Here is a 15706-nt window from a genome sequence, read left to right as displayed (position 1 = left end):
ACAAGTGTCTCAGACAACCCCTGCCTTTGACGCCACTAAAGGCCAGCAGAGAAGCCCAACGGTGGTGATCGAGAGCGCCCCAGTCGCCCCCAAGCTGCGCACAAACGCCGCCCGGGCCCGGCGCCGACCCTCATCCTCGTCCCGCACGGCCAGCTCCTCCAGAACCTCCCGGTTAAGCAGTGGGCTGCGCGCGTCGAGGAGCGGTCTATGGCTGCGATCACTGCTCCTGCTGCTACTCCAGATGCTACTATTGCTACTGCTGCTGATGCTGCTCAGGGCGCCATCGTGCTGCACCCGGGTGCTGAGAAACAGAGCCGGGTCCGGGATCACAAGACGCGGCAGCGCATCCTGCGGCCTCAGGAACGGGGACTTGGGATATGCCTTGGACGCGCAGTGGCCCGCGGGGATCTGCACGGTCACCCGCCTGATGAGGTTTGGGGGCTCGCCGCCGGCCTCGGCGAGGTCTTGCGCCGCTTGGAGGTGAGATACCTCTTCGTCTAGCGCGGCGAGCTCCTCTACGATCTCCCTATCCAGCGGTGGTACTTCGTCGTAGATGCTGCTGCCGCAGCTGCTGCAATCGTCATCGTCGCTCCGCTCTGGGGGCGGAGACTTTGGGTATACCTTGGACGGGCCGTGGCCGGCAGGGATCTGGAGAGTTACCCGCTTCTTTAGCTCTGAGCCTTCATCATCGGCATCATACGCGGCTTGGAGCCGGGATATCTCATCGAGCCGCTGGGACAGCTCCGATGAGAAGTCGTTGTAATGGCAAGGGGCGGTTGACATCTTGTAGGATGATAAGCGGTTGGTGTATTCCCTACCTGAGCTTCTGCTGGTTATAAACCGTTGTCTATGCCACCTGCGTTTGTGAGTTTAGGTCAGTGGGTTAAGGCTGTAGTTTATATGGCAGAAGGCTGTGGTGACTTGATGATTGATGATCGTACTTCCAGTGATGTTCTTCAAGTTGCGCGAGTGGTCTTTATAGAAGTGGGCGACCTTGTAATGGGCATTGTGTAGCGATACTTTGTTTATTGTTTAATCGACATGGTCATTGTTCAAGCAGCACGCATTGCGCCATGGAGATGTCTTTGTCTCCGTTCCTGAGCAAAGATTGCCAAATGAGAGCTCAAGGTTTGTCAAAAGTGCTTTGTCAAAGTCAGCATTTCTCGTTGAGGTCGCAGGAGGAGTACTGGACGGTATGGCACCACTTATTGCTTGCTAGGTAGGTTCGCATGTTAATGAAGCTTTCGAATAACAAGCTGGTCGTACTTATGCGAACGAATGTCAGGAATAGATGCAGACATAATTAAAGGAGCAAGATTGCACAGAAAAAGAAAAAGAAACAATGAGAGAAGAAAGTGTATAAACAGCAAGAAGTGGGGACTATATTATCTGCCAATATATGATGCAAATTATATTCTCATGGAGTATATTGAACAAGCGACTACGTGCCTACGTCAACTCTACCCAGGCGCACTTGGACAGTATCTTGTGGAATGGTCCATTCTCGAAACCCGGGAGCGGTTCCTTCCGACAACCAACCAGAACTGGGCCTTCAATAACAGGGATGCTGAGCGATTACATACGAAGGATCAATGATGACATCGATTGATGCGCCTGGTCGCCTCTCAAAAATACCTTGCCTACTCCGTATCTCTGCCTCAAATAACCTCATCCACAGAGCATATCAAAATAAGGACCCTGATACAATGGATGAACAGAATTCTGTAACCCCCCAGCCCCGGGAAGTTTTCAACAGCTCAAACCGGGATCAGTGGAGAGCCGCACTTGTGGCCCAAGAACCGGTGCTGATCCACTTGAATGCCGACACCACATGGCTACTCCAAATCCCTTATCCTCACAATGCCGAGAATCCATATGGACGATCACATTTCAACATACTGATTGATCCATGGCTACAAGGACCCCAGTCGGACGTAGCGTCCTGGTTCTCTACCCAGTGGCACGTCGTGGAGCCTAGCGTGGCCACCATAGCTGCACTAAACAAAGTACTGGGCGAGCTTGACGAGGCTGCCAACCTGTTGCGAAATGATTCAAGTTCCGGCAAGGCTGACACTACGACGGACAAGAACAAAAAGGCGAGACCAAACAGTTGGTTCATCGACGCAGTCGTCATCTCGCACGAGTTCACCGATCATTGCCACCGGGCGACCCTGGAGGAGCTACCCAAAAGCACTCCAGTGATCGCTGGGGATGAAGCCGCAAAGCTGATTCAGTCATGGGATCACTTCGACGAGGTCATCACGACGCCTCCATTCTCGAGCCAATCAGCATCATGGCAGGAAGCGATGGCTGACTGTCATCCCATACTCCCCAAGTGGCTGGGTATTGGACGGGTCGTGACAGCTGGCAACGCGCTTTATTACCACTCGGCAGTGATCGTTGCTTTTGGCTCAGAGACGCAAGCCGAGGCGGTCCTGTATTCGCCACATGGCATCGACGCCCAAGATCTCGCTTTCCTGCCAAAGTCAGGATTGAAGACCCTGGCACTATTGCATGGGCTACATGACGTGCGGATATGGATGACAAAACAACTCAATCTGGGCGCGCTGAATGGGCTCCGCGTCGTCAGGGCCTGTGGTGCTAAATACTGGGTTGCAACTCACGACGAGGTTAAACGCGGGGGAGGCTTGATAAGTTGGATGCTGCAGAGGACAGTATACTCCCTCAAAGATGCAGTCAAGGCAGAGGAGGCGAGGATCAAGGCGGATGCTGATCAGGAGGATGTAGGGAGTTATCAATTCCTCGAGCTGGGATCGGGCGGTGCGATTGTCCTGGCGTAATCAGCGACGGGCGAGAAATGGGTAGGTGGCAGCTAAGCAATTATGATTATGATGCAATCGTACGGATACAAACGGTTTGGATCCACATGCTAGCTCGAATCGAATCGGGAGCGAGCCAAGGCGATAAAATAGTGGTGCCATTGTCATAGCTCTCAAGCTTCTCGCTGTTGGACGAGCTCATGTTGGGTGGCTTGAGATGGAGACGGGCCGCATTTGTAGCGTGCTCGGTTCGGGTGGTTGACTGGGCGCTGATTTTCTTTTGGTGTTTTGGTATTTTTATTTGGATCGATCTCGGCGAGTTTAAAGCAAGGGTGGTTCGATTTGGGCAAGGATAATTCGAATGGAAATTTAATGTCGAATTACGTGAGAAAGTCTCTTCAGCCAGACAAACAGCAGTGTGCCGTGAGGTTTTTTTCTCATCTAGGTACATTAGGTAGGTACATAAGCTACCTATATAGACACATGTTTAGGTGCATATTGATTTGACTAGAACTGCGTGCAGAATATATCACTGTACAGTACATGCAGCCTGAGGGAGCTGCTCGCACTAACAAGCAAAATGGATCTACATAACATGAATCTTGCTTGTAAGCTGTGAAATAAAACCCCAGCGTGAATCCCTCCCGCATTTTATGACTCCCACTGGTCTGTGCGCAGGGCAGGTTTGGCCAGTTTCTTAGCCAACCAGAAGGCTCCCTGCATTTGAGCCCCACATATGTTGTTTGCACTAAACCCAGCGCGAACCAGGGCCCTTGCAACCAAATTTTCTGCGGGGGTCCAAAAATTATCCTGATTGCCCAATGCCCAAAGCAGCGCATCAGAGATCATATTTTTTCTCTGATCGTTGTTGGAGCCAGCGAACTGACCGACCGTCACGAACCCACCCGGTCGTCTGCCTTCAGCCTCCTCCCCATCGTCGGCAGCCTTCCTCCACCTTTTCCCAGCCCGGTTGGCACCCATCGTGTCTTTCTGGCTGGCAGCGAAGTACCTTGGATTTTCTGCCGTACCGTCAAGGTTAGGCACCGAAACAGTCACGTTACGTTACTATGGCTCCAACTACCACGGCCGCCACGAACGGCACTCCGGCCGGAGCTGTCGTGGGTCACCAGCGCCGCCCGACCAAGACGCACGTTGTGCCTGTGTTGCCGCTTCCCTTGGACCGAAAGCATCGAGAGCAGCGCCAGCAGCGTGAGATGCGCGCCGCTCAAGCTGCTGCACCATCGACACCGACGGCCACCGCCCACAACCACGCAAGCGCCCAGCCTCGCGATGCTCCGGCCGCAGACTCAAACGCGCGCCCCCAGGCAAACGGCAAGGCCGACTATTCTCCTCGTCGCGAGGTTCCTACCGCAACGGTCCAGAAGAACAACGAATCCGGGTCTACCGCTCGCGAGAACCACTCGGCTGTCCGCCAAGGTATGCAGATCACCATCACACCCCGCACATCGCCCCTTCCCAGTTGCCGTAACTTTGACTTTGTGTCTGATCAAGGTCTTTCAACAGCCTCAGTGCCACCTTCCGCCACTGCACCAGCTATGCCAAGGCAGCCCCTAGCTGCCAACCACTTCACAAACACTATGGGTGCACCGCCGCCGCCCCATTCTGCCACATACTCTGGCTTCGTCCCTCCGCCTCATATGGTCGATATCCATTCTCGTGGCAAGGAGAACATACCACCGACGTCGAACGGCATAATGATGCCTCCTCAGCAGCCACCATTCCGCCCTCCGCCGCATCAACTACACCATCCTCACCCAAGCGAAAGCAGCATCATGTTTGGTGGTTTCCAGGGCTCCAACAACACCTCGCCAGGCCCTGCTTCTGCCGGCATGTATCCGCCACCGGGAATTCCCTTCAACGAGCATCCGCATGCGTCTAATGGTCACTCGCATGGATGGCAGCCAGAGCATGCCAACGACGGTGGCCCTGTGTATCCTCCCGCAGTCGCTCCGAATGTCCTCCCCTCACCATCTCATAGTTTTCAGGGATCGATGTCCTCCAACACGGCCGAGAGTGGCCCTAACCGTGAAGAAAATGGCCACACCTACATGCCTCCTCCTGTCATGATGAACAATGGCATGGCCAACGGCCACCACATGGAAAACCATAACGCGGTCCTGCCCGTCATGCCACCAAACTCGACTCATCCTACCCCGCCTCGCTTCATCATCTCCCAGATCCACCAGCACGAGATACAAAAGTACTTTGAGTTCAACTTCAACAACCCGGCATCTGCGGACTGCCAGATTGTGATCAGGTTCTCTCCCGAATCCGACAACAACCCATGGCGTGCACCTGTTGAGCTGTTTGGTCATCGCTTTATCCTTAGCATCAGCCCCGCGTTGCGGGCCCACTTGCGCCAGACGGGCAACGATAGAGACGTTGCGATTGTCCTGAATGACCCGTACCTCAGGACAGACGTAATGTGGGACTGTCTCGCTAGTCTCTACGGCCGTCCTCTCTCGGATATTCCGGAAGGCGATTTTGCTCGCGCAGCTGGCTTCCTCGCCACCGGCTGTGCTCTACAGCTGAGCTCCATCATCCGCAAGGGTGTTGAGGACGTTATGCACAGCATTCAACACTGGGAGACTTTGGAACGTGGTATCGAGCTGGTCTTCCTTGGCACCACTGAATTTGTCAACGACGCCTCGTACTCGCAGCCTTCCCATGAGATTCGCTACAGGCATGGTCCCGCCTCTAATGCTCTGATGGAATTCATCGTCGAGTGGATTATCAGGCACATTCCGGTCAGCTACTCATTTGACAGCATTTTTCACCTCCCAAGTTACAGCCGCCTCCCCAACGTTGCTATGCCTCCACGACGGGATGTGTCTGCCGAGGAAACTTTGGCGCCTACTGTACAAGTGCCTACCAAGGAGAAGAACCCTATGCTTAAGATGATGAAGTTTGGTGACCTGCCCCTGGCTTCATCCCAGCCCAGCCGTGAGGAGAATGGCCACTCCCCGGTGAGCTCTGTCCCCTCAAGCTCTCCAGTCAAGGTTAATGCGATCATCTCTCGGATTCTTGTCAACTTGCCTTACGCAATTTTAAAGGACATCGTTGAGTTCAAGGATGCCGGCAACTTTGATGGCTTGATGACCACCCCTCTTCGGCACCAGATCTTCTCTCAGATCATTAAAGAACGCGAGAGCCGCCGCTTGGAGGTCGTGGAGGCTATCAAGGCAGGCAAGTGGACAGAATCCTCGATCAAGACTCGTCTTGCATCAGATGGAGAAGATGCTGGCTCCCAAAGGTGGGACGTGCTCGGATGGAAAGAGACGTACGTTTTCAAGGACGGCGCCTCTAACATCTTCCGCCAATGGGAGCCTGTCCGGTTCCAGTAATCTTGTTCTGTCTTTGCTCTAATTTTTGAGGTGTTGGCTTCATTGCCACATACGCGGCTTTGACTGTCATGGTCCAATCCACATATACCCACGGACATTCAACGCCTCATTTCTTTACGACTGCACGAAGTTCACCTTGAGGGGACATCCCCTGATTTGAAAAGCGGGCGACTCCTATTTCCTTGGCAAAAAATGGGTTTCTGTTCTTGTTATCTCTCGATTATCTGGTTTGCGGGCATTGCGTTCGGTGTTGGAGTTTATAAGGGCAGATGTCGTTTGTTCATCGTCCTGTCTTCTAATTTTGTGTTTAATGGGATTACAAAAAAATACTGGTCTCGGGGCGTGGCTATTCGGGAAAAAAATTGGCTTTCATCATTTCTGTCTTCCAATCACCGGCAATGCGAGTTACAACGGGCCTCTTTTGGTGGCAGGTTTCTATTCTCTTTCCCTTTGGTTCCATTTGGGTATTGGCTTTGACCCGACACCATTGTTAAGATTCCTTCTGGGCTTCTCCATTTCTTTATCTTTGTCTTTTATCAGCCAGCTCCAAAAGGCTCCTTGTTTTCTTTGGACTCTTATGATTTATTTATCAAGCTTGGCCGGCGGGTTGCAATGCTTTGCGCCGTTTTTTCCCCCCTTGCTTCGATTGGAATGCCCAGCTAGCATTCAAGTTTCTTATGTTCCTCTATCCATATTTCTTGTTCCTTATCCGTTCAATTTCTTCTTCCCTCTTTTGTTTTCCAATTGGTACTGGGCGTGTTACGAAAGGAAAAGTGTAGATTCGAGTCGAAAAAAGAACGGACGGCTTACCCAAAATTACAAAAAATTGACGTCATGTTGCCAGCTCGCAGATGTGTACCAGTAGTATCTTCGCGCAGGGTTGTACATGTTTCTCCAAAACGTTATTTGCATATTGGTAAGTGCAACTTGTGTCGGATGTTCTATAAAAACTTCTGGAACTAGAACACTGAGTCTAGTATGTGCCGCAACACCGCATAGTTTAAGATGGGTCCTCCCCATTATGATGGAACCTCGACATGTTCTGGGCTCAGCGTCGAAAAGTGCTAGGTTTACTACGGTTAGTTTGAAAAGTCCAATTGCATTCATCGACTACAAATATTGAAAGCCTTGGTATAGCTTCGGTGAGTTCTTTCAGATGTCTGTTTGGTAGGAATCTACTAAAATTGTCATTTCTCTAGTCATAGCACGAGTAAACAGAGATGTCAATTCTTGGACCCCTCGTTTACTTCGCAGCTTTCGTTGCCGGAACACAGTCGCCGAATGAGAAATGAGCCGGCCTATTTTTGTAGCCATGCACTGGACAAGGCAGAGTTTACTCTGGATTTGTGGTATCTGGTGTGGTTGGCGAGATGCAGGCCTTGAAAGTTGAGGCTTTCGAGACATGACATACGAAGTCTATGGGTCCCAGAGGTAGATCAGCAACGCCAGGCACATTCACTGCTGGGAACTGAAATCTGCGTTTGCTGCTACCATGATCAACCTAAAAAGTTGTCCAGAGCATCTCATAGCGCTAGGGGTGAACCTGCAGAGGTGAACTATTATAGTTTAGCAGCGATGGTAGGAAGTAGACTTTCGTAGTTGTCTCCAGAAATCCCCGCTTGGCGGAGTCGGTGCCTCACCCCGGAGCAAAAGTTACTTTGTTATGGTTTTCTGATGTTTTTGTTTTGTTCATGGTTGTGATTCCAAATTCCGACGCGGTTGTTTGTTGTCACGATGGGAAATATCGTAAACACCTAAAATTTGGTCAATATATGGGGCTTATCCTCATCAAGCAATTGCGACCGACATTGCGTTATGCACGTCAAAGATCCATGTGACCCTGGCCCATACTGAAGAGCACTCTGAGCGGTAGACTCCGTACAAAACTTGACAAAATGCCGAACCTTGAACCATCAAAACGCCCAATGCATTGACTGCCAATTGAACAAGGCCTCCACTGTGAAATTGGGCGGAAGTGGGGATACCCCGGCCCTTGGCGCCTCCGCAAAATTGTAGTGGCTGCAGGTAATGGAAGGTGCAGGCAGCCTCGGTTGTGGGTTGCACGTGCAAAAAGCAACAAACAAAAAACGTCAATTCCCACCTTGGACCGGACAGGACAAGCTCGGGCAGCTCGGTAAATTTGGTGATCCAAACTCACAACCACGCGGCCCTGCAACATCTCTAAACGTACCTTGCCGAACTCGCAGTAAACATCAGGCTGGCTGCATTCTCTATGTGCCACAGGCGTTGATGGCTTGATGAATTCACCGACCTTACATAAACTCGAGTAACCTGACCAACCTAGGCATCTTGTGGTTCTGAGCCTCGGCCTTCCAGTTCTATACACGTCAGCCAATTGAGCCTATCTTCCTTGTTCTTGTTCGGCTACCGCGACTGCCGTTCTCCGACAAGCTACTGCCGGTCTACTGCAAATAATCAACCATCTCGAGACAGATTTACACAGCGATCACAACAAACGAGATACTCGCCGCCCCATCCGGGCTAAGACACAGCAAACCCCGACCGGACACGAATCCAAGACAGTGCCCAAGATCCCGCGACAACCAAAGAGCCGACATAACCGCTGAAGATGGCGTCCCCGCCCGCGCCGTCCAACCGGGCAGGCGCGGTCGACCCGATCCTGCGCAACACGCTGCGGTACACGGTTTCGGCGCGCGAGTATGCGACGCTGCACAAATACATCATCTCGAGGTCCCGGGTGCTGAGGCGGAATGCCCCGGCCGTCGAGACCGTTGCGCGAATGGTCAACGGCCCGGCTTCGGGAAAGACCACTGCCAGGGTTGAGGGAGGAAGCAGGAAGGGTGAGGTTCGAGGTGCGGACAAGAACAAGCCGGAAAAGGGGGCCGTCGACCCCCTGGCTCCTGTTAATGACTACAATGTGCGGGCAGTCAGGCACTCCATCCGTGTGTTTGTGGCGACGAGCATCGCCATGAAGGCTTGGGGGATGATTGCCAAGAGGTTGATGGGTGCGAAGATAGAGTAAGTCTTTTGTTTGCTCGTTTGAACTCAGTGATAAACTTTGATGTACATTGCTGACCAAAATTTACAGCCCAGCACATGCCTCCAAGAAGGAACCCCTTTACAAATCACCCACATTCCGTCTGTCCCTCTCCCTCAGCACCATTCTCCTCTTATATCGACTCCTCTTCCGCTTCTTCACCCGGCTGCGCCTGCAGCTCCTAGATCCGTCGGCCGAGCCCTTCCGGCGCCGCAACCCGCGGACGGCAGGGGCGCTAACCAGCCCCTACGCGCCGGCGATCGGCGCCTCCCTGGCCGGTCTGGCCTTGGGAATCTACCCGGCGCAACAGCTGCGCCTGTCGGTGGCCATCTACGCCCTGTTCCGCGCGCTAGAGTTTGGCTGGAACTGCGCCGAGGAGGGCGGCATGGTCTGGGGGTGGGATAAGGACCCGCGCGGCGGCCCGGCGAGGAAGCGTGAGAGGCCCTGGTGGTGGGGCAGCTGGATGCTGCAGCCGTTTGCGTTTGGGCAGCTGCTGCACGCCTCCGTCTTTGACAGGGACTGCTTCCCCGCCGCGTATGGCGATTTCATCTTCAAGCGGTCCGACGTCTACATACAACAGCGACCGGAGCAGTATCCTAGGAACTTGACGTGGCCTGGGACGTATCAGATTGTGGATAGTTTGGCAAAGATGGCGAAGCTTGGCTGGCCGTAAGTATCTTGCTCTGATTTTGCTTTGCTAATACTCCAATCTCTCAGGGGTATATTTGCTTTTGCAATGATATTATCATGCTAACCACAATATGCGACCATCAGACCCATCGTCTCTCCGACTCTTTTCCCAGACAAGCAAAACACCCTACCTGCGGGTCTTGAAGCCATCGCACCAATTACTAACCGTGCACATCCGCTTATCACGGCTCTTTCGTGCGCCACCCTCCATCCACAGGACCCATCCTGCGCTCGTACCTTCTTGACCTTTTGGCTGAGGTCGTTCCCACCGATGGCGCGCTTCTTCCTGGCCATGTACGCGGTGTTCGCGCTCCCAGGATTCCGCAAGCTGTACGACGCACCGGCGCGCGTCCTGCGTAGTCTCGTGACGAGGGCACTCTCAACCTCCACGTTCCTGACGGGCGCCATTAGCACAGCCTGGGCTAGCATCTGCTTCATGCAGGCTTGGCTGCCAAGGGGCGCGCTGGCGACGCAGCGCTTCTTCCTCGGAGGTTTCGCGGCCGGGTTCTGGGCGTGGGTGGAGCGCAGGAAGGGCCGGGGCATCTTCTTGTACAGCGCGCGGGCGAGCGTCGACAGCCTCTGGAAGGTCGGCGTCAAGAGGAGGTGGTGGCGCGCCATGAAGGGCGGCGACGTCTGGGTGTTTGTGCTGGCCGTCATGTTGACGGGTGTCGTGTACGAGCGCGACCCGGCGGCTATCAAGGAGGGCGGCTGGCGCAGAGGTGTGAGCTGGGTGAGGGGTGAGGGATTCAAGGACTGGGCCATCGAGGAGGATGAGGATGATGGTGGCGAGGAGGATGAGGATGAGGGTGGTGAGGAGGAGATGGAGGCCGAGGTTGAGGTTGCGTTGGAGGACAGCCAGGTGGTTCTGGTTGAGAAGGAGAACTGAGCAGGCTTGCCTTGATGCAAGAGTGGCATTATTAGTAGTGTCGTTTACGGGACTATGCAGGATTGTTCACTTGGGGATCATTGTATGCGGGGATATCTTTGGATGAGCATGTCACTGGAGAGCCCAATCTGTTGCGCTGTACGAGCTGCATGAATTAATGTTTGATGATATTTTCCAAAAACAAACAAACATGAATGGTGAATTCTCTGATTTGAAGAGGTGAAAGCTAACCGAATAGTATCCTCGTTCACAGTCACTCACGCATTCTCCGCAACTTGTATCGACAAGTCGCCCGGTAGAAAATATCTTGACTCTAGAGATTTGGATGCTACAAGACAGCATGTAGGAGTTCGTGACCCGTCTTTTGAATGTACCCATAATCCCATTACTTTCCCACGCGGGACCAGAAAAAAAGGGGGACCTCGGTCAAGAGAAACCCCCCAAACCAATACAGAAAACAAGCCTCTATTGATCGTACAACAAGAACAACACCTCATACAGCAGCAACAACGGCAAGGGCGGCAACCTAGACGTTTTGGAACTTCTGCGCCCACGAGGCACGCGAGTACCAGGCACGTATCTGCTTGCCCCAGATGTACATGGGAATGGCGCCGACGGCGACGACGACCTGGGCGCTCGCGACGACGGACAAGACGACCATGGGGCCGGAGGCCATGAACCAGTTGATGAGGGGCTCGATGCCGACAAAGGAAACGAGAGAGGCGATGCCGTTGATGGTGACAAAGGCCTGGGCGGAGCTCTTGGCGTAGGCGTCGACCACGTAGACGACGCTCGTCTGCGTCCCCGCCAGGGAGCCGAAGAGGATGACCGAGTTCCAGACCATGATCCACGAGAGGGAGCCGCGCTCGTCCATGGACATGGCCATGCCGACCAGGCCGAAGACGGTGATGGGCAGGGCGAGGAGCAGCAGCACCAGGCGGAACTCGGGCTCGGCGACGCCGGGGTTGGTGCCGTTGGAGCGGGCCATCATGCGCGTCACGGCGTCGCTCAGGAAACCCAGCGTGGGGCCGGCGATGAGGCCGACAAAGATGAGCGGGATGTTGGTCAGGCCGATGTTGCTGGGCGAGAGCGAGTAGGGGGCGTCGCCGATGACGATGGTGACGAGGGTCGGGACTCCGGCGAGCAGGATCAGCAGCACGGTGGAGAGCAGGGCGCTGTAGGCCACGATGGGCGACGTCAGCATGCCCAGGGGCTTGACGGCTCCGGCCCAGAAGCCCATGTCGCTGAGCCGGCCGTTCCAGACGGCCAGGTTCTGGCGGTAGGTGCGCTTGACCGGCACCTCGACGCCGACCTTTTCGGCCGGGAAGAGGTCCTCCTCGTCCTCGACGGGGTTGTCGGAGCGGCTAAAGGACGAGGTCACGCGGGGCTTGAAGTAGGCCGACTCGAGGAGGACAAAGTAGGCAATGATGAAGAGGACGCCGAGGATGATGGAGGCGAAGAGAAAGGTCGACTCTACGCCCATGGCATCGATGAGGAAGCCCGTGATGATTTGACTGGGATATGGGTTTTTGTTTTGTTAGTCAAATTTTGATAGTCGAGCTTGTGTATTTTATACCCTGCCAGAAACAAAAAAAAAGACAGAGAAAAAGGGGTCAAGGGGGCCGCGGCTGGATCAAAGCCCCTGGCGTAATACATACGAGACGGTACCACCACTGCTGATGGCCAGACCCCAGACGGCAAGAAAGATACCACGCTCGTGGACAAAGAAAATGTCAGAGACCGAGGCGGTGGCCAGAGAGAAGATGGGGGCCGCGGCCAAACCGGTCAACGTGCGTGCCACGACGAGGATCGGGAATGTCTATTGCGGGAAGAGTTAGTATTTTGTCAGGCAAAGAAAATGGTGGTTACCCATTTTAGCAACAGAAATCTCCAAGGGAGACGTGAATATGAAAAGAAACAAGATGCAACATACGGTGGCAGCATAAGCCATGACATTGCAGCCAGTCAGGATCAAGATTCCGGCAAGATAAAAAGGCCGCCTCCCCCAGATGTCGGACCCGGCGACGACGAAGAAGCTGGCGAGCGAGGTCCAGAAGGCGAGCGAGTTGATGACCCAGCTGGAGATGGGACCCTCGGTGACTCCAAACTTCTCCGCCATGGGCTTGATGCCCGGCTGGACCATGGTGGTGAGCGCATTGCTGACGGCGCTGCCAAAGGCGATGACCAGGATGTTGGCGATCTTGAAGCCCTGGGACCAGTTGAGGGGGTCGTTGGGGTCGTCGCTGGGCTGCGGCTGGAGGACGACGTTTCCCCTCTTCTTGAGGTTGGAGGTAGGGCCTCCAAAGTTTTGCTCCTGATCCGAGTCCGAGAGCTTGACGGTTCCGGGAGGAGACCGGCCCAGCCGATCTTCGACGACACCCCAACCCATCTGTGATTTTTTTTTTCTTTTTTTTCTTTTTTTTTATATCTTATCCTGTATTTTGTTGCCTAACGAGCGGATGAGAGCGACCTGTCAAAGGCAGAAACGCTGTTTCTCTTGCGATTTTTCAAGTTGAACAAAAAAAAAAAAAAACTCCAAAAAAATAACACAAAACAACAACAAACCACCTTCGATACGTAGCTCAAAAAAAGGAGTGGAAGAAAAAGAGTAGAGTAAAATAAAACAAATGCACAAAAAAAGCTACTCAGTAGCAAATACCAAACCAGTTGGTCAAAGAAGTGGAAAAGTGATGAAAAAAAAAGGAATGAACTCTCAAACCTCGAGAGCTGCAAGACCAAAGGAATGGACAGTCGTCGATGGGGAAAAAAATAACAGCGTCAAGACGGCGACTTATTAGAATAGATTGTACAGGTCAAGCAGGCTATCCGGTAGTGAATTTGTTTGGTTACAAAAGATCGTCGTCCGGGATATGGGGGGAGAATGGAGTACAGTATGCCACGCCTTTCTCTTCATCCCTCCCCCCCCTTGCCTTACCAGCAACATGAGGCTCGTCCGGGGGGCTGGGGCAAGAAAACAGCAGTCGTCGCGGTGTGCGTTTTGGTACGGGCACCTGGGCCTTAACGCCCGGCATCTGCCGCGTAGCGTTCTGTCCTCTCTTCCAAACACGGCAAGGTCAAGTTCCTCCACTCCCAACCAGACGAACCATGTCATCCTGTTTGTTCTGGATCAAAGGTTCCACGTCGAGTAATGGAACAGTTCGACAAGAAGCTTACTTTGGGTTTTTTTTCTCCTGTCCTGTTTTTCTTTCCTTCTTTTCGTTTTCCTCCTAGCCCCTGTAAACCGGCAATTTATTGAGCCTTACTTGGCGTGGACCCTTTTTTTTATTTATTTTATCTGTTGTTACTCTGCCCCGAACGGAAAAGTGCAATAAAAATATTTCAATATACTATACCTCGTACCCAATTGATTCAGAGCGTGTAGCGGTGGTCCTCCCCCGGACGATGAGACAGCGCGGCCACAAGGGTAGCTGTACAGAGGAAACGAATTGAGCAAAAGGGAAACGGGGGCGTGCGCGAGTGTCTTGTCCAGCTCGTTCAGACTGTTAGAAGAAAAGAGGAACACAGTAAGTACCACTGGGAAAAAAGATGGGATCGTTTTGACGGGAGCCCGCAAGTGGTTGTATCTGCATGGGGCCGTCGACTCCATCTTCAAGGCGACAAATCGACGGTGGCCTGTCACTGCCGGGGCACACCGAGGCCCCTTGTTGATCTTTTTTTTTTTTCTTTCGCTATTGGTATTTATCTCTGGTTTTTCAAAAAAGGTGAGAGGAAACACTTGATGAGTGAAGGGTGGAGAGCGAGCTGCAAGAGAGGGTAGGATTCGAGTCGGATCCTACAGTGTACCTGACTGACCTTGTAGAATGTACGTACGCGTATGTGGGTGGTGTTCTGTCTTTTTTGCCCTGGCGCAAAAGACAGGGACCACAGAGGAATATTTTCCTATTTTAGCATACTTGTCGAACGAGCCGAGCGCCTTTCGCCAAGGAAAAGAATAAAATAGAATAAAATATACAACAACATCAAGGTGTCACTCCGAAAAGAGAAGAGAGCCCCAGAATTAGGGCCGAATGGACAGAACAAAACGAGCAAAAAAAGCAAAAAAAGGGTTGATCTTTGTGTAGAGTAGACTTGTATTGTTTCGTGGGTCCCAGTATCATCGATGAGACGGTCCTAGCTGAACCACATAACGTTTCCGGCGGGACCCCCACATGCGCTCCCAGGGATGGGTTGGGCCTAGTCGGCTCCGCGCGCGCCGATTCTTCTGGACCAGAGCTGGGGTTTAGTAAAAAAACTGCCAAAGATCTCGTTTATCTCGAATTCTTGGCTGGCCGGGCTACAACATTATACGTCGTACTTTTGAGTATTAATTAGTAGATCGCCAAATTGATCAGGAGTTGACAGTGGGCCAGTGTTTGTTTACAGTAGTACGTCGAGGTCAAAGCACACGCCCGCAAGGGAAAAAGAGGCGTTGCCCGGCTGGAACGGTGTTTGAAGTCTTGGGCTGGATGAATTGATGCAAGCATGCCTGGTGCTCATTCGGGAACGTTCAAGTTGCGAGTCTAGCAATTCCATCCCGTGTGGGGACGCTGGGAAGTTTTGAGCTTATAGTGTCAACCCCGCACCTCGGATTCCATCAATGAAACCCCTGATGGTGTAGTTGGTTCATCACGTCTGACTGTAATTGTTTGGTTGTAATCAGAAGGTCACCGGCTCGACTCCGGTTCGGGGGAATTACCTTTTGCTTTTTCTACCACCTACCCAGGTATGTTGGTCGAACTTCTTTTTTTCTTTGTTTGCATTGGTTTACAACAATAAGGTACAATTTGTTTACAAGTGGCACATGCTCTTTTTTCCTTTGTCATTTAATTAATTGTTTTGTAATCTTCTGCATATGGCTGTTGTCAATTTTATCCAGTCACGCATGTCCCGTACGCAACAGAAACGATGTGGAACAAAATCCTAGTCTTGTTGCGCTTCGTATTTTAGAAGACGTCTTTGACTACCA

General features: G+C 52.7%; 5 protein-coding genes and 1 non-coding gene across 6 annotated transcripts; 4 read left to right on the top strand and 2 right to left on the bottom strand.

Moving 5' to 3' along the window:
- Positions 1-9: 9 nt before the first annotated feature.
- On the bottom strand, positions 10-953 carry MGG_09968 (uncharacterized protein; the record flags this gene model as incomplete). The annotated part of the gene is made up of 1 exon (XM_003717494.1): positions 10-953. Exon 1 carries the CDS (start codon positions 781-783, stop codon positions 10-12), a length of 774 nt encoding a protein of 257 aa, XP_003717542.1. The 5' UTR covers positions 784-953.
- Positions 954-1547: 594 nt separating this feature from the next.
- MGG_09969 (uncharacterized protein) lies at positions 1548-3320 on the top strand. Its single transcript, XM_003717493.1, has one exon. The coding sequence runs from the start codon at positions 1593-1595 to the stop codon at positions 2799-2801; it is 1209 nt and encodes a 402-aa protein (XP_003717541.1). The 5' UTR covers positions 1548-1592; the 3' UTR covers positions 2802-3320.
- Positions 3321-3589: 269 nt separating this feature from the next.
- MGG_09970 (uncharacterized protein) lies at positions 3590-6993 on the top strand. Its single transcript, XM_003717492.1, has 2 exons — positions 3590-4217; positions 4305-6993. Exons 1-2 carry the CDS (start codon positions 3848-3850, stop codon positions 6143-6145), a joined length of 2211 nt encoding a protein of 736 aa, XP_003717540.1. The 5' UTR covers positions 3590-3847; the 3' UTR covers positions 6146-6993.
- A 1226-nt stretch (positions 6994-8219) lies between these two features.
- MGG_09971 (uncharacterized protein) lies at positions 8220-10940 on the top strand. The gene is made up of 3 exons (XM_003717491.1): positions 8220-9145; positions 9216-9833; positions 9939-10940. Exons 1-3 carry the CDS (start codon positions 8736-8738, stop codon positions 10738-10740), a joined length of 1830 nt encoding a protein of 609 aa, XP_003717539.1. The 5' UTR covers positions 8220-8735; the 3' UTR covers positions 10741-10940.
- Positions 10941-11206: 266 nt separating this feature from the next.
- On the bottom strand, positions 11207-13272 carry MGG_09972 (uncharacterized protein). The gene is made up of 3 exons (XM_003717490.1): positions 12674-13272; positions 12399-12559; positions 11207-12254 (listed from the first exon to the last, which is right to left on the bottom strand). The coding sequence occupies exons 1-3, from the start codon at positions 13127-13129 to the stop codon at positions 11267-11269; spliced, it is 1605 nt and encodes a 534-aa protein (XP_003717538.1). The 5' UTR covers positions 13130-13272; the 3' UTR covers positions 11207-11266.
- A 2071-nt stretch (positions 13273-15343) lies between these two features.
- MGG_20216 lies at positions 15344-15431 on the top strand. Its single transcript has one exon. It is a non-coding gene; the product is annotated as a tRNA-Tyr (tRNA).
- Positions 15432-15706: the final 275 nt, after the last annotated feature.

This window comes from Pyricularia oryzae, chromosome 4, assembly GCF_000002495.2.
Source record: "Pyricularia oryzae 70-15 chromosome 4, whole genome shotgun sequence".
Lineage (NCBI taxonomy): Eukaryota > Fungi > Ascomycota > Sordariomycetes > Magnaporthales > Pyriculariaceae > Pyricularia > Pyricularia oryzae.
The sequence above is the reverse complement of the archived record's forward strand: the minus strand, read 5'-3'. Positions and strand labels throughout refer to the sequence as shown.